This window comes from Melanotaenia boesemani, chromosome 4 (assembly GCF_017639745.1).
Source record: "Melanotaenia boesemani isolate fMelBoe1 chromosome 4, fMelBoe1.pri, whole genome shotgun sequence".
In the NCBI taxonomy this organism is placed as follows: domain Eukaryota; kingdom Metazoa; phylum Chordata; class Actinopteri; order Atheriniformes; family Melanotaeniidae; genus Melanotaenia; species Melanotaenia boesemani.
This window is the reverse complement of record NC_055685.1, coordinates 2,307,257-2,333,223: the sequence shown is the minus strand read 5'-3', so window position 1 is coordinate 2,333,223 and position 25,967 is coordinate 2,307,257. Positions and strand designations below refer to the sequence as shown.

Below are 25,967 nucleotides of genomic sequence, written 5' to 3'. Positions count from 1 at the left end.
GAAGGCAGAAATACTCGATTCAAGCCATGTGACGTCACAGACTGATCAGTTTTGTGTGACAGGAAGTGGTGGTCAGCTAGCTCTGTGTGGACCGGAGTGTGTATGGGGAATGTTATACAGCTCTCTGGGAAATTTCTCATGTTGTTTGGGTTGTTTCAGCGGTTGACATTGTGAAACTGATGCATGTTCCTCATGGGGCCATAAAAAGAGAGAGCAGGTGTTGAAGTAAAAAGAGCTGAGTCAGTGGTTTGGGTCCATCTCGGTTAGCTGACCAGGTGCTCATGTTGGTGCTGTTCTCAGGTTTTATTTGTCATGATTGTGGTAGAAACATGTAAGTTTAGCTATTTTTAATTTAGGCTAAAGTTTCAGCTTCATCCTGTGTTACATTCACATTAGAAAAAAAAACTTTTTCTAACTTAAGATTATTTTTATCAGAATAAAACCCTCTGCTGTGTTTTTATGATGCTGCGCTCCCCTTGCTGACATTATTAAGAGGGTGATTCTGTATGAGATGCTTCTGTTTCCTCCGGAGAAGCTCCAACATGTCCTGCTTCTCCACTTTCATTCAGTCTGACTTTGTTTTAAGTTGGACATTTTGGGAGATCCTCTTTTCTCTAAGTGCAGTTGACAGAATTGTTATTAGTTTGTCAACTTCGTGCATCTGAGGACTTGGAGATCCCAGTTGGGTCTGCTGAATGTGGACATGTTGGTCCAGGACCAGTTGGTCGGTACATTACGTAGTCACAGAAGACAACCCGGAGATTGATGAAAACACTGGATCCCTGCAGAGGCCAGCTGAGATGGGAGAACAAGTCAGAGCCGGTCTTTAGGAGCCAGTGTCCTGCAGGTTTTAGATGTTGCTCTGCTGCAACACATCTGATTCAGATTAGTAAGTTATTAACAGGATTTGCAGAACTTGATAACAAGTCGCTGGAGATCTATTTAATTAGAATCAGGTGTGTTGTCCAGTAATTCCTGATCTACACCATGACAGAGTTAAACAACCTGTCCTGGTTTGTTTCCATGAAACACACGTAGCAACAACACCATAGAAACACAAAAAGTCGTATTTCCAGGGGCAGAAACAATGCAGGACCCTCATGAAGGGTTTTAATCCCGACTGCTTTCACCGTCCACACACCAAGAAGTTTTAGACTTTCCAGATTTTTCATGTTTTCATCTGCTTGGCTGTGTAGAAGGGGACGGATATTTCTGCAACACAGAGTTTCGATCTTCCTTTAATACTAAGGATCTATGACATCACATAGCTCAAGTTTTTAAGGCATGTAGAGCTGAAGTCAAATCTAAACTGTGGACAACGTCTCACATCTTCCTGGACATCAGCTGATTTGCTTTGTTTGACCTCTACTGTGTTCACCTGGAGTCTGTCAACCTGTAAAAGCCATGTGACTGAATACAAGTCACTTAATTCAATATTAGTTTTTTTTTTATTTCCAAAGGGAAATGGATGTTTTGGGAACACTGATTTTCCACCTACTGATTTAATAGTGATGCAGGTTCAATTCAAGAGAAAACAAAAACTAGAAAAAGGAATGTTTGCTGGGCTGATTTGACAGGTTCAACCTACATAAAGAACAACTGGAACACACATCCAGTCAAACCCGAACAGAGCGCGGACAGACATGGTGAATGTGGTGAATGAGAGGAAGCTCATATCAGTGGTGGCTGGAATTCACCTTTTTAATATTTTAAAATGATTGCGCTCATCAAAAAAGACTGAGAAAGGTTGCCGGTGTCTGACATCTGTTTCTTTAGTGAGTATCTCCACTCAAGACTTTGCAGGATTTCTTTATTTCTCCCACATCCATCGCCATCGTTTTTATGGCAGCAGGCTGAACAATGTGGCCCACATGTTCCTCTTCTAAAGCATTTATTTAACTCTTCTCGTGGGACTTGAAGGCTTTCCCAGACCAGACTGTACATTTAATCCAGTCAGTGTGTTCTGGTATTTTGGATTTAGCTGTATCTCTTGAAAGTGATTCATGACTCACATTCGCCGAAGCTTCTTATAGGAGGTGAAGGCTCCTGGAGGAACCGACTTGATGCCATTTTGCTCCAGGCGACTGCAAAGAGAAGAAAGCTTCACTGAAACATATCTGAAGATCAACACAAACTATCCCGCTGCAGGTAAAATGAAAAAAATCCAACTTGTAAGACTTTTAAAAAAAAATTAAACACTTTTTTCTTATAGTTCCATGTCTGAATTTACCTCATCAGTATCAAAGAGTGTGTATATGCTAATTAAATCATAAATTATTAGTAAATCGAGCCAAATCTGACCAGATAAAAAGACTTTTATATGAGTTTAACCACCGACTGGTGTTACTTCTGTCGTTGTGCAGGTCTGGTATAAATCCATGCAGCCTCTTCACCAGCAGTCACAATTCATATCTCCGCTGTAAACCTGGAGCTTACAGCAGATCATTTCAACAGGCTTAAGCCTAAAGTCTACATGTATGGCCTGTAAAAATCTATAGATTTGTCTGAGCTACCACCTGCTGAGTTTGTCACACTGCTGAATCTGAGCTGGTGGCAGAAATCCACCAGCATGTGAGACTGTAAAACCCAGTAAACCACGCTGTGTTAATGCAAGACATCAAGACAATGAAGGGATCACGTGCTGAGGTTGCTGAGTTTTAATGAGTTTTCTTCAATGGGACCTTCAGATGATGAAATATAAGATTTAATAAATGATAAGTTTAATATTTAGCTGGTCAAATAGTATGACTAAAATAGTTTGCTTTCAGAATGAATGATAGTTTTTTTCTCTACATGTACACACATCTCAGTCATGGCCTCCGGGAGGTGGGCAGGAATGGCTGTGAGGCCCCTCCCTCGACAGTCCACAATGTTGTTGCTGCAGGAGCACATTGGAGGACAGGATCCAGACGCCAAGCTACATGGCTGAACGAAGGCGCTGCCGCTGTGGCCTGGAAACAAACAGTATAAACCGTTCTCAGCATGAGGCAGCCATCTTTGGACCAGACGGGGCAGGTGGAGTCCCGCTGGGCCACCGTACCTGAGCAGGCGAAGTCGCTCTTTCTCAGCTCTGCGAGGTTGAGGCCCCTTAGAGGAGGTGGGGAGCTGCACTGAGTGTAGAGGCCCAACGCAGACCGCTGCCGCAGCCATGGAGACAGCCAGGCCAGGTGGCAATCACAACGCAGCGAGTTCGAGTGGAGCCGACTGGGGGGGGGGGGGACAGGGAACGTTAGGGAGCAGTGAGAGCAGTGCATTCTGGGAGAAGCAATTACGGTAAAGATACTTACAAGGTGCGGAGCTTTGGCATGTGGTTGAAACTGGAGACTGGAATAGTACTGATGTTGTTGTTGTTCAGTGTGCTGGGAGAAAGAGAAATATAAAAGATGATGGATAAAACAACAAACACTGGGCCCGGTCAGAGGAAAACGTGAGAGTCAGAAGGTTAATACATCAGGTAAGAGGATGGAAGAGTTAAAAGAACACAAGACACAAAATAAGTTGGTAGGAGGGAGATGCAAAACCAGCTGAAGGATCCTTCATGTTTTCATACTCACAGCACTTCCAGAGATCGCAGAGCTCTAAAGGCCCCCTCCTCGATACAGCTGATATGGTTTTTATCCAGTTGACTGATAATTAAACACAGATCCAGGAGCATGAACCACAGCGTGATCATTTCTTACAGTATCGGCTGCATCTGGTCACGTGTGTGGTCACTTACAGGTTTTTGAGGTCAGTAGCTCCTCTGAAAGCTCTCCTCGGGATGGCCTGGATGGCATTTTCACTTACGTCACTGAAACACAGAGTCCAGATTGTTAGTGGCTCCAAATTTAACAGGATCCATCAAAAACCATGTTTGCAGACATGAACTGTAACAGATCAGGAGAGCAGAAGGTAAACTCCATTTAGAGTCTGCAATGTGTGTGTGTTTACACAAAAACAACTTAAAACAGTTTATTATCAGAGCAGCTCCTTGTTTCTGTAAAATGTTCTTTAAGGGATGTTTTTATTTGACGCTTTGAAGTTAAATAACAATCTAAAAGTCTCCAAATAATTTGCTGCTCTGAGGTACTATTAAAGGAGGCCCCAGACCCAGAAATGACTTTTTAGAGTCCGGCAGGTTGGCTGTCACACTTTTCGTGTTCATTTAAATGTTCAAAAATGATTTGCCTCAGTTTATTACTTCTGTAATAGAAGTCTAAAGTTTTAGGTCGGAATAGAGCAGAGGTCGGCGACTGGCAGCCCGCGGGCCAAAGCTGCCCCAGAAAGTCGCTGTGAGAAACTTCCTGTTTAATGTTTTGCTACCAGCTTCAGCAATAAACACAACACTAGTTCCAGCAGAGTCCCACGTCTGCCTCACCTCTGCTGGGTAAAGTGAAGGCAGTTAAGCCTGAAGCAGCTTCACCAGCAGGAATCATCTCACCTCCGCACCCTGATAGTTGAAGCAACAGACCAGAGCAGCGTGGTTGCAACACCGTCAAAGAAATGTTGCACTTCAGGAGCAAAAAGACTAAGAAAATAACTTTTGTTGTTTAGTTCGCCTGGCAAAGAAGCCGCTCCAGGTTCAAGCTTTGGGCCTCCCTGGCCCATTTTCTCATTGCTGAGTGTAAGTTGTCAGCAGCTACACTGCTCTGACTGCCGGAGCATCACATCAGATGATTTGCTTGTCTTTCTGACAAATGTTTTCCTTATTTTTCTCTCTACAAAGAAAAAAAGACTACATGAATCACATCATGCATGTATGTGTTGTCACATGTGCCAACCCTGAAAAGGATTTGACTTGCATTCCCAAATGGGATTTTTTTGTTAGCAGCTAAGCTAAAAAGCACCTGCTATCATTAAGTAAGAAAAAAAATCTATCTATGGCTCCCTCTTACAATTTTAAATGTAAATAAATGTTTGTTCACTAAGGCAGGGATGTTCAAAGCCGGCCCTGTAGGTTTTGGATGTTTCCTGAATCAGGTGCGCACAAAAAACCTGCAGCCTGAAGCCCTTGGGGCACCCCGGAGCAAAGGAAACGAGGAGTGGTGATACTGATGACTAACTGCAGAGCAGAGGTGATAATCGAAAACAAAAATCTGGTGCATCACAAGGGAGACTAAATGGTCTGTAGTTATACAGCACCTGGAACGATACCCAAAGTGCTTTACATTATACATCACATTCACCCATTCACACACACATTCACACACACGGCGGAAGCTGCCATGCAAGGCAGCTAACCGCAACCCATCAGGATCATCATTAGGTGTCTTGCTCAGGGACACTTCAACATGAGTTTGACAGGCCAAGGATCGAACCGGCAACCCTCAGACTACAAGACGACCACTCTACCCACTGAGCCATGCCACTCTGAGATTAAGGAATAAATCAAGAGGTGAAGCTGGCTATAAAAACATCAGTCTACAGCTGAAACAGGAGCAAAACCAACGCGATGAACAAAAGACCCAAGAATGACCTAAAAAACTACAAGACATGAACAGAACATGGTGTTGATCTGAGAAATTAAACCCCCCAAACAAATAAAACCCACAGACCATGAAAGTCTGTGTTTTTACAGTCAGGTGAAAGACTCGGAATAAGTTAGTTTGACATGAGAAAGAAAATAAAAATTTAAATCAGTGGCTGAAAAACTAAACATTTTCACATCAGCAGAACTGCAGCAGCTTTTACTCGCCCTTCAGGCAGATCCGCACCATTACTGCCCAGTTTCGTACCAGTCTAAACACTGGCTCTTCATTATCTTAATGTAGTTTTCCGTCCAGCCCAGAAGGTTCTACAGGGCAGAAACTGGACTGCTCAGAGGTCTCGGAGGATTACATGTCCTGAGAGGCGTCACGCTACCACAGTTTAAACACAGCATCAGAGAACAAAACTAATTCACAGGAATAAAGATGTGCATTGATGTGTGTGTTAGACAGTCTAGATCAGCATGGACATCCTCTGTGGTTCCCCTGGAGAAGCTCAGACATGCTCCATTAACTTCTGGGTCAGACCAGAGGCTGACAGAGGAGGAAACAGCCACTTACTGAGGCCTACACTGCTGACATGCTGACTCACATCAAACCACAGAACCAGCTTACAGTAGATTAAACTGATCTGAATCTTTTTAAATGACATTAGGAGGATGAAGAAATTAGAAAACCAGCAGGCAGATAACTGATATGTGGTGTAAAGACACTGAGCAACTGTTAACTGCATTTATTTCCATCATATCACACACACGCTGCATTCACTGTAGCTCGGAAATGGGAGGTAAAACCTCTTCTCCCTCTTCTTTAATAACAACAAACTCTTATCAGCAGTTATGTACTTTACTTTAGAGAGGAAGAAGCTGACCAGCCTCTGCCAGGACTTACATTCCAGCTAGAAAATCAAAGTTGTTAATTGCATTTTCTCAGGTGAAAGTTGGAAAATCGAGTTCCTGTTTGTAACTGAATGCAGCTAAATTAGTGTAGTTTGTAGACAGTATAAACTGCTTGACAGGGACCACTTTGTGTCAGATGGTCAACACAGATCTACTCAAACAAAGATGAAATGTGGAGTTCTCCAAGTTTATAAAGTTTTATTGAATGAATTGAGTGAAAACATGTGGGCCCACCAGGACAATGGCCAGTATGCCAGATAGCCAGTCCGTCCTTGATGAGCAACGATGTGATGAGAAAATCATATATATGTATGTGGGCATTAAGGCCTGCAGTGTAAACGCAGACAACTGCAACTAATCCACAATGCTGCTACTTGTGTCCTCACAAAGAGCAGAAAAGTCCTGCTCTCACATCTTTAAGCTGGTTCTGGTCCAGAATATATGTCAGATGTGCTGACACCATAAAAGCCACACAGATCATCTGGGTCAGGTTTGCTTTCCATGCTAAGAGTTCAGACTAAACATTTAGTTTTCTTGCTCCAGATATCTGGATATCTGAAGTCTGATCCAGACTTTAGGTCTGGTAAATCTGGTTGCCCCATAAAAAGAAGGCCACACGCTAATATTTGGTTGGACCACCTTTTGTTAACAGCTCAGCAGATAGGACCCACAAAACATCAGAGACCTTAGAATTGGATGACTGAGAATTTGTTGTGCTCGAGCTTTAGGTGAGTGTATCAAGAAAGTTATATCTGGTCTTTGGATTGCTGGCTCTTCTGTGGAGGTGAACAGAGGTGAGAAACTCAACGACCATTAGCAGAATGACTCTGGTCGCGAAAGAACGAACCATTGGAAGTGATGGGATCCTTATCTGGCATCTTCTCCAGAGAGCTGCAAGCAACAGGTGAACAGGAGACTACCGAAATGAGAATATGGGGCCGGCTGTTCAAACGTTATCTGATTGAATTTCAGTTATCGGATTGGATCAAATCTTGAAAATTGGTTGTTTAAAAGGGAAAGGAGGATTCCGAAATCGGATTGGATCATGTAATCCAATCCTGTTGTCTGGATAAAACCCACAGTTTGTGTTGCTTAAAACTTCTGAGTAGAATCCGGATAACTTTGACCCAAGAAAACGGGCTTATCCTGATCCCAACAGAGAATAGGATTACAAGGTGGATTTCAGGAGGAAACTGCAGTAAAGCCTCAGATTTGAACAAATAATAGTATCTTTTTAGTCATATGCTAATATTTATATGTTACACCTGACTTGTTTATCCGTTACAGGGATAAAGTAGATAAAGTAGCATAGGCTCCTATTAAGTCTGTCAGCATACAACTCTTCCCCGTGAAATAAACCCCAAAGCAAATGTCAACAACAGAAACAAATATAATACATGTTCCTGTCATTCATCACTGCATATTCAGGGAAGAACCTGCCACGAATAATGTCTAACAACTGCATCCCTTACTACACGTCAGCCAGAGGTTGGTTCGGTTGCTCACCACGGGGCTCCGGTGCATCATTAACATTGTCACAGGGAGGGACGTTGCGCCTTTATGAAGACTTTTCCAGAATATCCACAAAGTGGTTGTTAACAGATTAGTTTTATATTTTTTGTGGCTCCGATGAGAAGTCATACAGTTATACATAGAAGTGGATGTTCATGATTGAACTTAAAGTAACCCCATACTGGCTCTTCACACAGCTGGAAGCCCAACTTGTTTGAAATGCTGGTTATCCTGAAAAACAGGAATTATGGATCAGGGTGATCTAATCCAATGTTGCTTTGAACACCCGGGATAAAAGTAAGATGGATTACATGATCCTCCATCCTGAAAAATGGGATTCCTTGATGGTTAACAGTGCTCAGTTACTCGGATCCAGACAGGGAACTCGAAGAGGTCCAGTGTTTCCTTGCATTTATCCAACCAGGAAATAATAAGCTTGGTCCAGAATCCACATCCAATCCGGTATAACAGTCTGAAGTTAAACTGTGAGGGCCACCAAAAAGAAAGCAGAAGTTAACAGGCTGGAGCAGACAAGTACATAAACTCCCAGGCCAAAGAAAAGATTCTCAGTGGGTTCAGGTCTAGACTTTGTGGTGGCCAATCCATGTGTGAAAATTACATCTCCTGTTCTCTGAACCACTCTTTCACAATCTGAGCCCCATGAATCCTGGTGTTGTCATCTTGGAATATGGCCATGCCATCAGGGAAGATGGCAGAACCTGCCCATTCAGTATATTCAGGTATCAGCTGACCTCATTCTTTCGATACACAATGTTGCTGAACCTAGACCTGTACCTAGACATGAACATAGATCCGACCAACAGCAACAACCCCAGATCATAGACTGCCCCCACAGGCTTGTACAGTAGCACTAGGCATGATGGCTGCATCATTTCATCCTCCTCTCTTCTTCCTCTGGTGCTCCATCACTCTGGAACAGGGTAAATCTGGACTCATGTGTTGGACAGTTCTGAACCCAGTTTTACTACTTTCTGCATCTCTTAGATGTTTTCTCTGCTTGTTGCCAACGACCCTTCTGAAACAGACTAACATCTTTTTCGTGACCACAGGATGTGTCTTTCCACGTGGTTGTTTAAGAAATGAGAAGCTGCTTCCTGCATCAGTTGGGGTTAAATAACTTGTTGCTGCTGAAACATCATCATCCATGCAGGAATTATCCAGTGTGAGGCTGGTATCTATTTACTTATTTAAATCCAGGTGGTGACTTTTGTTTTGGCCAGGCATTTGCAAGTTGTGTTTGTATATTTATTCTATATATTCACTTAATCTTGTGATATTTGGTGCACAGTCATTCTCTAGCTTGAATGAGGTGGTAATGATGTGAACACCTGTTATATCTGTTGTGCTACAGCTGAAATCAGCAGGATCTGATTTAAAGTTTTGGCAAAAGGCTTTTTGTTGTTGTTTAGATAGAGAAGATACTTCTTTTTGATGGTGTTTTATAAAAGATCTGCTTTGATATGGGCCAAATATTGAATTATTACTTCAGAATTAGAAAGTTCAGTTGATAAATGGGCCCGCCTCATCAATGGCCCGGCCATTACTGAGTCCTGGTGCTGGGACTGACTGGGTCGTCCATATAAATCTGCCTAAAAGTGGACCATACCTAGCCAGTTTTTTAGCTACAAATGTGTTTCCAATAAAGTTTGGTGATAAACCAGATTTCCTCTGTGAAGCTGAAACAGAAGTCACTGACATGTCTGTTGTTTAAAGCAGAAACAGTGTGAGTCAGAAGTAATGAAAAATAGCTGAGTTTGACGCCATCTGAGGTCAGTCGTAAATACAGAGGCATCACTCTGTTGTTGAAGCATGCAGTTCTGCAGCATCTGGAGCATAAAACCTGCAGAGGAGGAGGTGATGAGGGATATACAGAGTGACAGTGGACAGGAGGAGAGGATGATTTACAGACACACTCTCCCTGACGGCGTCTAGGTGCTAGACTGGTGGAGGCACGGGAAAACAGAAAACCATAAATTATAGCTTAAGCAGAGTCAGGTGGTCCAGCAGAACCTTAAAGTGGACTGAATCCACATGGAAACTGGTGGCAGCGTATGGGGAAAGAAAGAAACAAAGAAGGAGGAAGATGAAGTCCAGCTGAAGGAAAAAAGCCTTCTCTGTCCCTCTGTTCATCACGAAGATTACAGTCATGTGACAGGCAGTAAACTGAATTCACTTCTGTTTGCATTGAAGTTCTGATCTGATCTATCAGCAGGAGGACATGCCGATGATGATGATGAAAACACTATCAGATATAATAAACTGTAAAAGAAAACAAGACGTGACAGAAAAACACCTACATTTAAAAAGAAAGAGCTAAAAGTAAGCATCAATTTATTCAACAAAATGTGTGGAGTGTCCTGGGTACGTCCCACCAGAAGGAGGCCCCGGGGCAGACCCAGGACACGCTGGACGGACTACATCTCTCGGCTGGCCTGGGAACGCCTCGGGATCCCTCCGGACGAGCTGGTGAATGTGGCTGAGGAGAGGGAAGTCTGGGTTTCCCTGCTTAGGCAGCTGCCCCCGCAACCCGACTCCGGATGAGTGAGTGAGTGTGTGAGTGAGTGAGTGAGTGAGTGAGTGAGTGAGTGAGTGTGGATGGATGGATGGATGGATGGATGGATGGATGGATGGATGGATGGATGGATGGATGGATGGATGGATGGATGGATGGATGGATGGATGGATGGTTTAATCTGGAATCAATCTCCTCATTCTGTCTTAAAACTGACCGATGAACTGGATTTACTTTGTCTTCAGTCTTGTGGCTCTGAACACAGACGGGATCAGAAACTATGTTGTTGGACACTATTGTGCTGAGCTGACAGACTTTGGGTCAGTTTCCAGACGGAAACTGAGACTAGTCCCAGGTTTGAAAGAAATATTAATGCAGACTAACAGAATCTGCTTCCTCTGTCAGGGTGTAAAATAGTTCTGGACCTGGATTAGTCCTGACTCAGTTTCTGAGCTGCTCAGACTGTGTGGAAGTTCAAGAAACATTTAAGATGTAACAAAACAAGTGTTTGGACATTATCATCATCATTGGGGCTCAACATTGAATTATATAAATTTAATGATTAAAGAGCCAAAAGCAGTGATCCAAAATGAAAATATGGATATGTTTGAAGAGATATAAATAGGTTTTAAAAGGCTGAGAGCTACAGCTGTATAATTCCAAAGAGACATTCATTTATTTATCCTCAAAGTTTTGTTTGTTTGTTTTTTTAATGCTGTTGTTTTATTTATTTATTTTCCTTTCCAAGCCTGATAGTTTTTCCTAACAGATCTTCTGGAGAAATAAACTCAATTCTCAAGCAACAGCTTAAAGAACAGGAACAAGGCTCAAAAGGCAAAATGAAGCATCAGTTGTACAAACGTTACCATTAAAGGTCCCATATTATGCAAAATTCACTTTTTAATGGTTTTGGAACAGTCATACTGGTCCCCCCGCATGTGTAGGAGACCCGTAAGTGTGAAACTCTTTCAGGCGCTCTCTCTCCCCCCTGCTCCACCTCTAGGGAAGTAAGCGCTGAAATGAGCTTGTTTGAAAGTGTGTACGTTATGACGTCATAAGGGACAATAACCACTCCCCACAGAGCGATGGACCCGTCTACCTGCTCTCAAAGCCCGCCCTCTAAAAATCACCTAGCGCCCAGTGTTTTTCCCTCTTCGGCAACCCTCGTTAGCGGACATGGCTAAGCGACAGAAGCACTGTTCTGTTTGTGGCTGCATAAATGAACACGAAAACGTTTTTTTACTTCCATCCACTGAACCCACGAGGACTGAGTGGATTAATTTTATTTTTGGAGGAAATGTACCCGGAAAACTTCCAAAGGTTTTGCATGTCTGTGGCCAGCATTTCAAAGAGGACTGTTTCCACAACATGGGGGCATGGAAAGCAGGCTTCGCCAACCGTTTGAAGCTGAAGCCAGGTTCAATACCAACTGTCCGTGACACAGCTGGAGAGGTAAGAGCTGGCAGTTATTTTATCGTTTCGGCCTTATTAGTCCGATAGCTTGAAAATATATTAACCTGTCAATCACCTCATGACGGGCGATGCGATGGGCGGAGCCAACAGCTGAGCTGCTCCACCAGGGTTCCGCCCACCATAAACGGCACATTTCTGAAGCTGCTAAAAAGAGGGAGGTGAAGAGAAGCCGCTGCACTCAAACTGAGGGTCGATTTGTCCATACCATGGCGGAAATATTTCATTTAGATATTAATGAATGGTCTCAGATTGGGAATAAAGTGTATAATATGGGACCTTTAAATATCATGTATTCATGTTTTAAATGTGTGCTGATCAAGGCAGATGGCTGCCCTCCTTCAACTGGGTTCTGCTGGAGTTTTTTCTTCCTGCTAGAAGGAGTTTTTTTTCCTTTCACTGTCGCCCCATGAATGCTCAGGATGGGGGATTGGATCATTGTCAAGATTCGGGTTTTTCCTTAACTAGGCTACTATTTATTAGGAATTGTCTCGAATTAATTTGTCAGTAACCTGAGATGAAGCTGTTGTCATTGTCACTGTAAAATGGTTCTTCACAAACTAGAAAATTCCTAGAGAAATTTTGATGGGTGCCAAAGCAGCTACTGCCCACATTCCAGTATGGCAGCCATTTTATAAAGAAGCAGCACCTGCTTTGTTTTTTTTTAAACCTGTCCTGTCCAGCATCATAGCAGCATAATGATAATCTGGTTGCTGTATCATGCTGAACAAAGTTGCTGTGCCAAAGGGAGGCTTATGGGTATAAGGCTCCTTTTGATGATCTGATTCATTTATTTATTTATTTACTTTGAATCATGGAAACTATGTAATCTTGCTGGACCTGAACAGAGGGGACAGAAAAAGACGGAAGACAAGGGAAGCAAAAGGGAAAGAAGAAAGAGTAGACAAAAACACCACAGACAGAGGCAACGACCCTTCAATCCACATTATCACCAGACAACAAACTGTTACACCTGTACATAAACACACCAGAAAGTTTCCTACGGCTTTTACAGAAAAACAGAGCTGCCAGTGGTTAAGAGCTCTTAAATAATAACCAAATCAAAAAGAAATATCACAAACGTATCACAACAACAACCAGATACAAACACAGAAAATGATCTCTTAGTATATAAAAACCCACTGGACAGCTCAGTGTCAGCATGCAGAGGATGAGGAGTAAGGAGTGATCAGTGATGAAGAGTGGTGAGTGAGATCGTGCAAATGCAACCACGCCTCTACGGAGGTCAGAGGCAGACCAGCGCAGCCCAGAGACCCAGGCCCTAAGTAGCAACCCCGGAGCACGGACCCAAGCTGCCCCACACCAAAGACAACCCCAACCCCACCCCCACCCAGAGGGTGGCAGAAGAGAGCCCCAGCCAGAGCCCCCCATGGTCTTGGGATACAAACCCCAGTGGGCCAAGATCAGCAGCCGCCGGCCCCGCCAGGCACAGGCCATCCAAGGTGGCCCTAGCAAAAGGTCCAGGGCCCCAGGAGCCAAGAGGCAGCCCTCCCACCCCCCGAAGGTAGAGGGCCCACACCTAGGAGAACCGGACCCCCCCAGACAACCATCTGGTGTGGGCAAGCACACATCCTGATTTTCCAGCCGCACACCCCGGGAACCAGGGCACCGTCAACCCCCTACCCCCACCCTTCACCTACTCCAACCTCCACCCCATATAACCCCACACTCACACCCTCCCCTGTGCTGTACCCATAAGCACTCACTATCACACAGTCCCATCACACATAACCCTCCCACCATGCTCTGTGGGGGACGTCCCAGGCAGACCAGAGGACAGCAAGCCCCAAGCCTGGTCCACACCACCACCCCCAGCCACCCCCCACCCCACCCAGATGCATCAAATCGGGCACCCCGCAGAGCCAGCAGCCCATTAGTGCAGTCAAACCGGATCCGGGCTCCCAGGGCAACCACCTCCCCCTGCCGGCATCCGGCCACACCCAGGGGGAGAGGTTCCCATTACCCTCCCCCTCCCCACTCCTGACTGTTTATGAAGTGTGTGTTGTTTGCAATTAAACATGGTTTCTAACACATATTTATCTTGATATTTATCTAGATTTGTTTGTTTGTTTGTTTGTTTTTTCATTTAAATGTTTGAATAATCACATAGAAAATTATATTCTGATGTTTTAGTTGATTCTAGTGACTTGGTAAGAATGGAAGTGATTGTTTTAAATGTGATATGGTCTCGTGTTTACCAATGGATCCTGAATCTAATCTAATCCAAATCATATCACGATCTAACTTGTGATTTACAGCTCTACGTCTTACCGTCTGCATCAAGCAGAAACAATTAGATGTAGAGATGATTTCATGATTGCTGGATGACCACCGCTGAAGGAAACTAGAGAGATGGGGGTCATAATTTAAGTATGAATGCAATTTTCGAAATGCGCTTGGTGAGAACCACAAGTGAGAGTTTTTGAGTGGCTAATATTATTATATTTGTTAAATTGGTCTTTTGTTCAAATAAACTTTCAATAAAATTAAATGTTCCTTGCCACTGATGTCTAATCACTGTTATTGTTCTATGTCAGTTCATTTTAGACGGTATGACGATACAAATAAAAATAAATAAAAAAGGTAAAGATAAAACATAAGCATTTTTCCCAAATGATTTATGTTTAATACATCAGCAATGAGTAATAACATTTTACACAACTGCACTAAAAATTAATATTTTATGTTCTTTATTTTTGAATGGGTTTAAGATTTTAATTTACTCTACATTTAAATTAAACAAAATTAATGAATTGAAAAACTTAATTCCTTGTAAGTAAATTAAAATGTAATTATTTAAATAAAATATTTTATATTGTATTGAAGTAAACTTTTTAAATACTTGTTTATAAATTTAATCATTTTAAAATATTTTGACTTTTTGCCTTATTCACTTTGTTAATTTTCATTATTTTATTTATGACATATTTTATCATTTTAATTTAAAAAATAAAATAGTAATATGTTTTGTTTGTTTATTTGTTTGTTTGTTTGTTTTTTTCTAAATCAAAACTTTAATCTAAAACTAACCTGATGCATTGAAACAGGTTTTAAACCACAAATAGACCTCGGACCCCATAAAATCTGTGGGACCCTGCAAGAATAATAAGCCCCACAAACACGAACACACACACATGCACAATTTTAAAGATGCTTTCTCTTCAGGTTGTCAAGATATCTGTTGCCTGGACACAGTAAGTCTAGAGATGATGTTTACTGGAGGGAAACAGAGCGATCACAGCTGGACGTGTGTGTGTGTGTGTGTGTGTGTGTGTGTGTGTGTGTGTGTGTGTGTGTGTGTGTGTGTGTGTGTGTGTGTGTGTGTGGACAGTAGGTAGTCTCATAATATTTGCGCTCTCCAACTATCTCTTCTTTTCACTTTCTGATCCGTTCTGTCATCTGTATCCGTCCTGGCTGCTCTTCATCCCGTCATTGTTCCACAGTCTCCCCTGTCGTTTCAATAATGTCCTCCTCACAGCAGAGGGTGAGAAAAGCAAACTTTCCCACTCGTTTCATCTCATCACCTCTCTGTCCATCACTTCCCTCCAGCTTCGGGTCAAACAGTCTGACCAGTGCAACCAAACCTTCTTTCACTGGTGATCCAGCTGGTGGTGACACCTCCCTACATTTTATTTTTATTTCCGTTACACCTGTAACATTTATTTTTTTTGAGCAGTTTGGATTTCTAAAAGTAAATTGTTTAAAAGAACAGTATCTACTAAAAGTAGAGATAGATGCCTGATTCTTTAAGCCATCCTTAAAGAGAGGAAATATGAACAAATCTGTTCATATGTGATTCATATGCATCATTTTGCCTCCACTTCATTTTGTGCCAACAGCTTTTTGTGCCGTCATTATGACTGATTACCCACCAGAAACTAGACTTTTATGTCCAATAATCAAGATACTCTATTATTTTCCCCTTATCCCATTCTGGATCCCTTTCACTTATCCCTTGATTTAGTTCAAATGTGAGGGTTTTTTTTTTCTGCACTGGCCTCACAATGCATGGCTGTAAGAGCTATAAAAACAGAGATTAATGGTCATCCTTCCTCCCCTCTGCTCTCTGTGTCCATGACTTCATCCTCAAGTCATTTATTTATTGTCCCTTTTCGGAAATAACTAAATAAATAAACTTTAAACCATCTTCATTGTCAGAAAAGGTCCATCATGTAATAATATATATTGATATACATATCAATATATAATAAATATATATTGACGTTCCTGCCAGGTTGTGTGGATGTTTGTTTATGCATAAAACAGCAACTGGTGGCCTGCCGCCAATAATATCTGACCCGCCAAATTACATTGATAAATAAAAAGATTAACACATTTAAAAAACAGACATCAAGAGTTACATGTCAGTGTGCAGAGAAATGGTGGTGTTTACAGCGCTGTGTTAAAAGAACATCGGAGAGAGACGCACAACATGGGAGTCAAAGGGGAGGGTAGGAGACAGGAGGGAGGACGTCAGAGCAGAGGAAGTTGCTGTGAGAAACTTCCTGTTTACCAGTGAATGTATGCAGCAAGACCAGGAAGGTAGACATGGACTGCAGCCTCTGCATGTAGTTTCTGTAATCAGAGCCACTGAGCAAAAACTTAATGCCCAATTTTAAAAAAATTAATGGCGATAATTATTGCGTTAACGCAAAATTAAGATGTTAACATGCCTAGCCCTAAGTATAATATATTATTAATATATTATTAATATAATATAATATAATATAATATATGATTTATCATTTTAGCCCACAATTCAGTTGGTCAGAAAAAATCTGGCAGGCCAAATGTGGTTGCCGACTCCTGTATTAGAACAATTAGCAAGCTGTCTTTTTTAACCTTTATCCACACAGGTCAGCAGACAGCTTGTGCAAGAACATGTTTAATATTTTATTGATATAATCTAGTCCCCTCAACTCACAAACACACATGGTTTAAACAACTTAAATAAGTCATCGTCTTACACAACCAAAAGATACAGAAAGTGGAGGGAACAAAGGAAAACAGACAGAAGAGGTAAAAATAAACCTCATGAGGAGTACAAAAAATGTGTGTTGAAGCAGAGGTCAGACGTTGGGTTCAGATGTGGGTCAGTGAGTTATTTTTCAGTGTGTCTCAGCAGCATTATGCAGCTAGAAGAGTCAAGCATTTGCAATACTACAGGTGAATCAAACTATGAAGTACAAGTTAGTCAGTGAAGTGGACCAACACCAGGTTGTATAAGTAAATGCTGAAGACATTGTGCAGCTTCTAATTTCCTTAGTGGAAGATCGTGGTCCATGGTCCAAGGTGGATTAATATCCACTTACACTAAATGAAAATTAAATGAAAAATACTTTACTTCCCAAAGGAAAATTTCTGTTGTACTAATAATTCATTGTAAGAAGAAGATATTGTCTTGTTCTGGAAGGTGATGACTCCTGGCAGAAATTATCTCCAGTTTTCTTTTCCAGTTGTCGCGCTTTGGACTTGAAGAAGCCTCTCACTGAACACACTATTGTTACCTCACTGTGTTGTAGAAGATGTGAAGAATTGTCCATTGTTTGCAGCAGCTTGTGCAGCATTCTTATCTGGACAATCAGCTCAGACTCCAGAGTTATCCCTAGCTCAGAACCTGAACCAGAGTTATTCCCAGCACAGAACCTGAACCAGAGTTATTCCCAGCTCAGAACCTGAACCAGAGTTATTCCCAGCACAGAACCTGAACCAGAGTTATTCCCAGCTCAGAACCTGAACCAGAGTTATTCCCAGCTCAGAACCTGAACCAGAGTTATTCCCAGCTTAGAACCTGAACCAGAGTTATCCCTAGCTCAGAACCTGAACCAGAGTTATTCCCAGCACAGAACCTGAACCAGAGTTATTCCCAGCTCAGAACCTGAACCAGAGTTATTCCCAGCCTAGAACCTGAACCAGAGTTATTCCCAGCTTAGAACCTGAACCAGAGTTATTCCCAGCACAGAACCTGAACCAGAGTTATTCCCAGCTCAGAACCTGAACCAGAGTTATTCCCTAGCTCAGAACCTGAACCAGAGTTATTCCCAGCTCAGAACCTGAACCAGAGTTATTCCCAGCACAGAACCTGAACCAGAGTTATTCCCAGCTCAGAACCTGAACCAGAGTTATTCCCAGCTCAGAACCTGAACCAGAGTTATTCCCAGCTCAGAACCTGAAGCAGAGTTATTCCCAGCACAGAACCTGGACCAGAGTTATTCCCAGCACAGAACCTGGACCAGAGTTATTCCCAGCTCAGAACCTGGACCAGAGTTATTCCCAGCTCAGAACCTGGACCAGAGTTATTCCCAGCTTAGAACTTGAACCAGAGTTATTCCCAGCTTAGAACCTGAACCAGAGTTATTCCCAGCACAGAACCTGAACCAGAGTTATCCCCAGCACAGCAATGTCAAAGACGCATGGAAGTATGAGGTCAGCGGTGTACGACAAGGTTATTTTAGTTAACGAAAACAAACTAGAATTAAAATAACATTTTCATTAACTACAATAAAAATATGAGTTTAAACAAGAAGATAACTGAAACTGCATTGTGTTTAGAAAACTAACTTAAAAAAAACTAAAATTAAAGCAAAACGTCCTTTGTTTTCATCTGTGTAAATTTATTTATACTAGGGCTGCTCGATTATGGGAAAAATGATAATCACGATTATTTTGATTGAAATTGAGATCTCGATTATTTAACACGATTAGAGAAAGAGAGAGTTGGGAGGGGGTCGGTCATTGTGACATTTTAAGTGTTTACTGTGGTAATACAGACTAGTTTCTTTCTACTAGGTCCCTGTAGCTATTGTTTCTCTGAGACCAGCAGCTATGTTCTGCCCGGTGTGATCTGGGAAAAAAATAGTCTGGAGATATCTCGTTTTCACGTTGAAATCCGCGTCAATAAAAGGTAGCGAGACATTTCTATACGGCTTGACCACAGGTCCGTAGTGGTGGCAAAACAGGACTGTCGCCACATCTTTCACAACACCCTCACCACACTCATCATACAGGGTAGGAGAGACAGTCCACTAAAATGGTGTTGAGATGGCAGTGATGCCATTTGTCCAAAGTGTTGATGAGTTCCTTAAATCCCGGATTGTTTGCTGTGTTAAATGAGAAAAAATGTCTGTTTATAACGTTTGTCTCTCTGTGACTCTGGGAGCTGGTGGATTATTTAGTCGCGACTCACAAAAATGGAACATTTTTCTATTATCTTGTGTCGCATCGCAAGCCCCCGTGTGCACGTCTGCGTGCACGAGCGCAACATTTCACATGCACGACAGGTGTCTGTCGCTTGGCTGGAGGAGGGCAGCGATTTCTGCCTCATCGCGCAAGTTCGTTAGAAAATGATGGAGAAGGAGTGACGTCGCCTCCCGTGTGTCCAGCCCATAACTGGCGAGGTGTTTGCAACTCGCGCTGAATAAAACTAAAGCAGTCGGGCCAGTGGGAGGAGTCTGCAGCTGTGGGAGGAGTCTGCACCAGAGCGCTGCAATTCAAGCTGCGTTCGATTTGCAACTGAAAACAGCACGGGAGGAAACTGTGAAGGACAAAAATAATCAGACCATTTAATTTTTATGATCGTTGAAAACCCAGATCGTAATTGTGATTAAAATTCAATTAATCGCCCAGCCCTAATTTATACATAGGTCTTTTGGGTTGAAATGAAATCTATTTACTTTGCTCTGCTGGTTTTACACCAGCTGTCTGCACCATAAAACACACCCTGACACTGGAGTGTACACCTTTCTATGTTGGATTTCAGAACGTAAACAGAAAAACAACATTGTGCAATTTGCTTAAATCATGGTTTACTGTTGTTGTTTCAGAGAGATTTTTGCTAAGTTTTCTAAGGTTTATGCTAAGTTTTTTAGCACAATGCTTGCTTCAGTTTTTCTGTAGTTAGACTACTTTTTAACTGTTTGGCCATCCATCCGTCTTATCCGAGATCGGGTTGCGGGTTGGGTTGCTATTATTGTATTTATTTAAAATAATTCAGAAAACCAATCACACAAACAATCACACTACAGCCTGGTAGAGATGTGACGTTCGTGAACAAATCAATTCTTTTGAACAGCTCTTTTAAATGAACGATGGGAACTGAGTCACAGCTGTGAGCCATTCATTTGTGAGCCATTCTTTTTATATACAAATTTTTCACACTGCCTTCATCACATTTGTGACGTCATACAACTCTGATGTCCAACACGCCCCATTCATGTGAAGCATCTATAGGCAGAGAGTATTGTTCAGAAACAAATATCCAAAACATTTACTAGAATTTGCACTGACTGCTCAGGTTTAAACTTTTTTTTTTAATCCATATTTTTCCTATAATTTTTTATCTTGTAAAGTAGATTTTATATAGGTACAAATTTTACTGTTTATCATTCTTACATATTCTTATATATTGTGAAATTATGTAAGATGTTGTAATAACGAGCCAGTCTTTTGAATGCCTCTTTGAAAGGAACAGCTCCTCATGATCCGGCTACCTTCAAAGAGCCATAAATCCTATCTCTACAGCCTGATTGATTTTTCTCCACAATCACGATTTCCATAATCATTTAACAATATATGTTGCTATGTCTATCACGACATTGACTGCATGGATGCTGTAAAGAAATTAGGTCCAATGACTCACTGTAAGAAGTTAAGAAGCAAGAAACTATCCAGAAAACCTGGAATGATTGTTATACTTCCTTTGGCTCAGTGACTGATATGAAATATACAAGAATGCTGAACTTTGCAGTATTTAATACCTTTACTCCACATTTCCATATAAAATAACCTATTTTCGGAAGCTATATCTTATACAAAATACAATTTCCTTAAGGAAAATTAATACTTGGTATCAGACAGCCTTTGCATTTATAGTATTTTAAGGTACCAGTAAATTCTACTATCATGCGCCTATTCATGAATTCTGCATGGTAACTTTTTACCTTATCTTGCTTTTAATCATTTTAAGGTAATTGATTATTTTATTGTGATTCTTGCTATGTGTTGCTACCTTTTACTATAACTTAATATCTATAAAGCTTTTGTTTTATGTAAAGCACTTTGGATTGTCCTGTATATGAAATGTGCTATACAAATAAACGGCCTTGCCTATCATACTATGCATACAGCCGGTTATGACCTCTCTCTTTTAAGCTCAGTCTGTCTTCATTTATTTAATTATTTATTTATATTTATAGGCTGGGTGGAGGAGCTTGAGGGCCATTTGCAGAATCATTTCATGGAGATGTCTGATGTTTCACCAGGTATCTGTTGGAGCCACTTCTCTAGTGTGGTGATCACTGTCCCCTGTGCTCTGATGACCACTGGTACTTCTGTTGTCTTCACCTTTCAGGCGTTCTCCAACACTTCTTTGAGTGCTTGGCACTTGTCCAGTTTCTCATGTTTCGTTTTGCTAATATTTCCATTGTTGGGGATGCCTACAGCGATCACTACAGCTTTCCTTTGCTGCTTATCCATGATCACGATGTCTGGTTGGTTGGCCACCCCCATTTTGTCGGTCTGTATCTGGAAGTCCCACAGGATCTAAAGCCTGGTACACACAACGATTTTTTTTAATCTTGTGAGATTTTTTATCTGGTCGAGACCTCACACGTGAAGATAAAAAATATGTTTTGATCTTACTTTGTGTGGTGGACTCGTAAATGTAATCACGGAACAACACACACATGACGATGCTGTCCAGCAACTCATCTACAACGTAGACCCATAGCAACAACTGGCAAAAAACATAGAAGAACCATAGCAACAACCAGCAAAAAACATAGAAGAAGAACCATAGCAACAACCAGCAAAAAACATAGAACAACCATAGCAACAACCAGCAAAAAACATAGAAGAACCATAGCAACAACCAGCAAAAAACATAGAAGAAGAACCATAGCAACAACCAGCAAAAAACATAGAAGAAGAACCATAGCAACAACCAGCAAAAAACATAGAACAACCATAGCAACAACCAGCAAAAAACATAGAACAACCATAGCAACAACCAGCAAAAAACATAGAACAACCATAGCAACAACCAGCAAAAAACATAGAAGAAGAACCATAGCAACAACCGGCAAAAAACGAAGATGAAACATAGTAACAATCGGAAAACACAGCACACAGCATGGAAGGGGATATATAGGACGAGGGAATGATGGTGGTCTTGGGACTATTGTTAACAGAAAAAGCCAGAACTGAAAAAAATAACAGACTGGAGACGGCGTGAACACAGACTTTATTTACTTCATTGTTCCCCAGCCAGCTCGCTCTGATTGTCTACATTCCGTACCACGTCACCACCCACGCAGTCACAATGCACGAGTCATCGGCGTTCCTCAAAAATCGGCTCTGAAATATTCCCAATTGTCGGCTACGACCCGTTTCAGAGTGGATTATGGGGACAAATCAGCTCGTAACACACCACAGACCAAATGATGATTGGACATGAAATCTCACGATGATCGGGCGTTTGCAGTCCGAGGTCGGGAAGAAAATTAACATGACCTGAACTCACTGAGCTCTCAGATGGTTCATGACATAATGGCACCAAAAAGGTTGTCACCACGGCAGCAACACAAACTTCTCCAGCTTAATGCTATTTAAAAAAAAAGTAATTTCAGATTGTTTCACGTTGCCTTCATGCTGCTGCTTTCTTCTTGTCTTCTAAACTTTATTGGCCTTCATCGAAACACACTCTTTTTCATCCTTTACTTTTGTCCTTCACGTCTGCTGCCTCCCTTCATCTGCTCATCTACTGAACTCAGAGAGAGGGAAGGAAAAGACAAAGAAGAGACAAGAACAAAAACAAAGACAGGAGAGAAACTGTAACTGAGGGAACAATGAGGCAGTTGTCTCATATTAATGATGAGCTTTCTGACCATTTCCTCCCATCGAGCCGTTGCACCACTCTCACAGTTTCAGCTTTACTTTGGACAGACATGACAGGAGAGGTCAAAGTTTGTGGACCAACCGCCCACAAACACACATGCAAACAATGAGCAGGAGAATGGCTGTTTGCATAGCGTCTGTCCACACCACAGTTTCTCCTGTCTGAGCAGTGAGGAGCCCACACTTCCAGCTTCAAGAAAACTCAAGTTGTGGGAAAATCCTTCAGCTATCTGCTCAGTGATGACAGATTTGAGTCCCGCAGATAGTGTAAATATTGAAATGCATGCATTTGCAAATGGACTGAACACAGAGTGTGTAGGCAAGTTCTCTCATCCAAAGCCCCCTGTTGAAAAGCTTTATGTGTTAAACTTTGATCAATTTCTTCATAAAACATGGCAGCGTTCAGTCATGTGGAGGGTTACCTCTGTGCAGCTCTTTTGTCTCTATTCGCACATTAATGGTGTCCAGGAGTTACTATAAGTCTCAGCCAAGGTTTTTATAGTTAATGAAAAAAATGAAAACTAGAATTAAAAAAACATTCTCATTAACTGAAATAAAAATACAAACCAGAGTTTTTAAAAAATGATGACTGAAACTGTATAGTGTTTACAAACAAAACTAAAACATTCACAAGAAATTACAAGCCCACATCTGGTTTCTTAACAACATCACAACCTTTTTTGTCCTCTCCCTGTGAAGGATGGCGCTCATACTTACGCAGACCAGTAAATCCAACTTCAAAATATGTCATTCAATGTGGTACAGAGGATTGTTTTATTCCTGATAAACACTAAATCATAAACAAATGTTTCCCCCCCCATTACATTTCTTCTCATCTCATTCTCTACTTACACGAATGTTATTTAGGCTTATCTTTTTGCTTCATAAAAGAACACACACAGACCACAAACAGTTCTTTTAACAGTTAAACAGTGTTTTATATAACACATAAAACTTCACCTGTTGTCTCTTTTGTCCACTCTTTTTTTTAACATCGCATGCTCCCCCTTGCAAAGATGACAAAAACAAATACATTACAATAATTATGCAGATGACACACAAATTTACAAAACCATCTCAACTGGAGATCTTACAAAATCTCAACAAGCAAATAAAAAACTGGCTGGCTACTAAATTCACACTGGATGCTAAAAAGCTCAAACCAAGCCAGAAACCTGGATTTCATCAAGCCGCATTGGCCACGATTACATGATGTTTTTTAATCGGAATTAATTTTTCAGATTTAAATCATTTGGAATTAAAGTATTCTCCTTTGTGTTTACATGGAAATATTCTCAATTGAGATTTACATGAAAAACATCTGATCGCTTTTATTCAATTCCGCTTAAGATCTGGGATCTGATTGGACGGGGACAAACGTGACGTATTTACGTCTACCGGAAGAAAAAACTCCACTTCCTGCTTCTTATGGTTCTTATTATGTGGGCTTCCATGTTGTAGATGGAACTAAGTTTGCTCTGATGGTGATTCTAGTTTTGAGGCAGCAGCTTGATGCCAGCATCGTGCTTCACTTTGGTCGGCTGAGGAGAAGGAGGAGGAGGTGGAGGGAGGTTGAGTATCGTACCATCATCGTGACAGGACAAGGGAACGAGCATGCTCAGAACAACTGGAATTAATGTAAAGTGGAATTATCATTTATATGCTTGAGGAATTATTCAGTTTGGATTTAAAATCAAATAACCAGCCCCTTACTTCAGGATTTAAGGTAATTTTCATTTGGATTTAGGTGTTTACTGGGTCATTTTAAAGAGGATTGCATGTGTATTCTGAATTAAAGGGGAATTAAAGCTCTCATGTAGACGTTAAGTGATTTATAAAATCAGCCTGCTGTCATCTGGAGAATATTTCAGGAATCAATAGTCTCATGTGCCAGAGTGAAATAGAAAAACTGGGTTATGCATTTATTCTGAGCAGACTAGGTTACTGTACCAGTCTGTTCACAGGCCTGCCACAAAAATCAGTCATACAGCTGCAGCTGATGCTGCTGCTAGAAATCGTCACTAAGACCAAGAAAATGTTGAGTCCAGGGTGTCTGTACTGGGCGGAGTCGTGGCTTTATATGCTGTACATGATATGTTATGTATACTTCCTCACCCTCCTCAGTCAGCTGGTCACAATCACACCCACAATTTATGTTCAAATTCAGTACAAATAAACAACCATAAAGCACAGAAATACAGCAAAGCGTTGCACATGAGCACACCTTTCACTATTATGGGCTCGACACACGGTGGGCACCCAGCGACAGGTGAAACCCAACGCTCGAAACGCGACAAACAGCGGCAGCAGTAGGTGCGTTTCCATCACCCCTAGAATTGTGCAAAAGCTAAATATTGCAATTAAAAAACTGTAATGGAAACACCTACATTTCGAAAAAAAACTCAAATATCACTAAAAAGTTTTTACGTTCTCATGAGGTGGTTTTTCAGGTGGTTTCAACATGCGCGAATGTCGCTTGTTGCTTGGCTGGAGGAGGGCAGCGATTTTAGCCTCATTGCACAAGTTCCATAGAAAATGATGGAGAAGGAGCGTCGCCGCCTCCCGTGTGTCGAGCCCATTATCCTGGACACATTTAAATAATTACATCCTCACAAAATCAAATACATTTATTTTATTATTGAGATGCAAATTTTGCAATTACCACACACATGAACGGAGGGTAGGTGAACTGTACCTTTATCCCACACACACTTGCTATCCCAGCATGCTCTTCCTCTCTCTAAGTAAATTAGCCGGGTAAACTGTGCGCTAATGCTGACGCTAACATCCACCCGCTGCAGCCTGGCAGCTGTCGCCACCTCCAAAAGATTCATAACGTTAATTAGTCGCGCCCACATGCCAATCATCTGCTCTAATGAGGACAGCTCTGCCTTCTGCCTAATGAGAGAACTTATCAAGTGTCTTTAGGGAAAGTTAGCTACAAGGACATGCATGAAGAGACACACATTAAATCAGCACACACACTTATAATTCCCAGTACATTTCTATTATTTCAGACGCTGTTTGCTTTTAGCTGCTCTGACACCTGAATTTAATTCTCTAATTATCTTTACGCTTCTTCATTTTACAGGAAACTGTAACTCGGTTTCTTGGCAGCAGCTGAATGAATATGTGATGGAAACAGCTACAGGGTTTAAGCAATGACAGCAGTAT

General features: G+C 41.6%; 1 protein-coding gene across 1 annotated transcript in view; it reads right to left on the bottom strand.

Annotated features, from left to right (window-relative positions):
- The window catches only part of LOC121638758 (slit homolog 1 protein-like), a 133,317-nt gene that overhangs the window by 63,541 nt on the left and 43,809 nt on the right, over positions 1 to 25,967 (bottom strand). Inside the window, exons 5-10 of the mRNA XM_041983726.1 lie at positions 3,719 to 3,790; positions 3,555 to 3,626; positions 3,288 to 3,359; positions 3,041 to 3,204; positions 2,804 to 2,951; positions 2,013 to 2,084 (exon numbers count right to left, since the gene is read on the bottom strand). Of these exons, the coding sequence (XP_041839660.1) occupies positions 2,013 to 2,084; positions 2,804 to 2,951; positions 3,041 to 3,204; positions 3,288 to 3,359; positions 3,555 to 3,626; positions 3,719 to 3,790 (600 nt within the window). The remainder of the gene's footprint in view (positions 1 to 2,012; positions 2,085 to 2,803; positions 2,952 to 3,040; positions 3,205 to 3,287; positions 3,360 to 3,554; positions 3,627 to 3,718; positions 3,791 to 25,967) is intronic.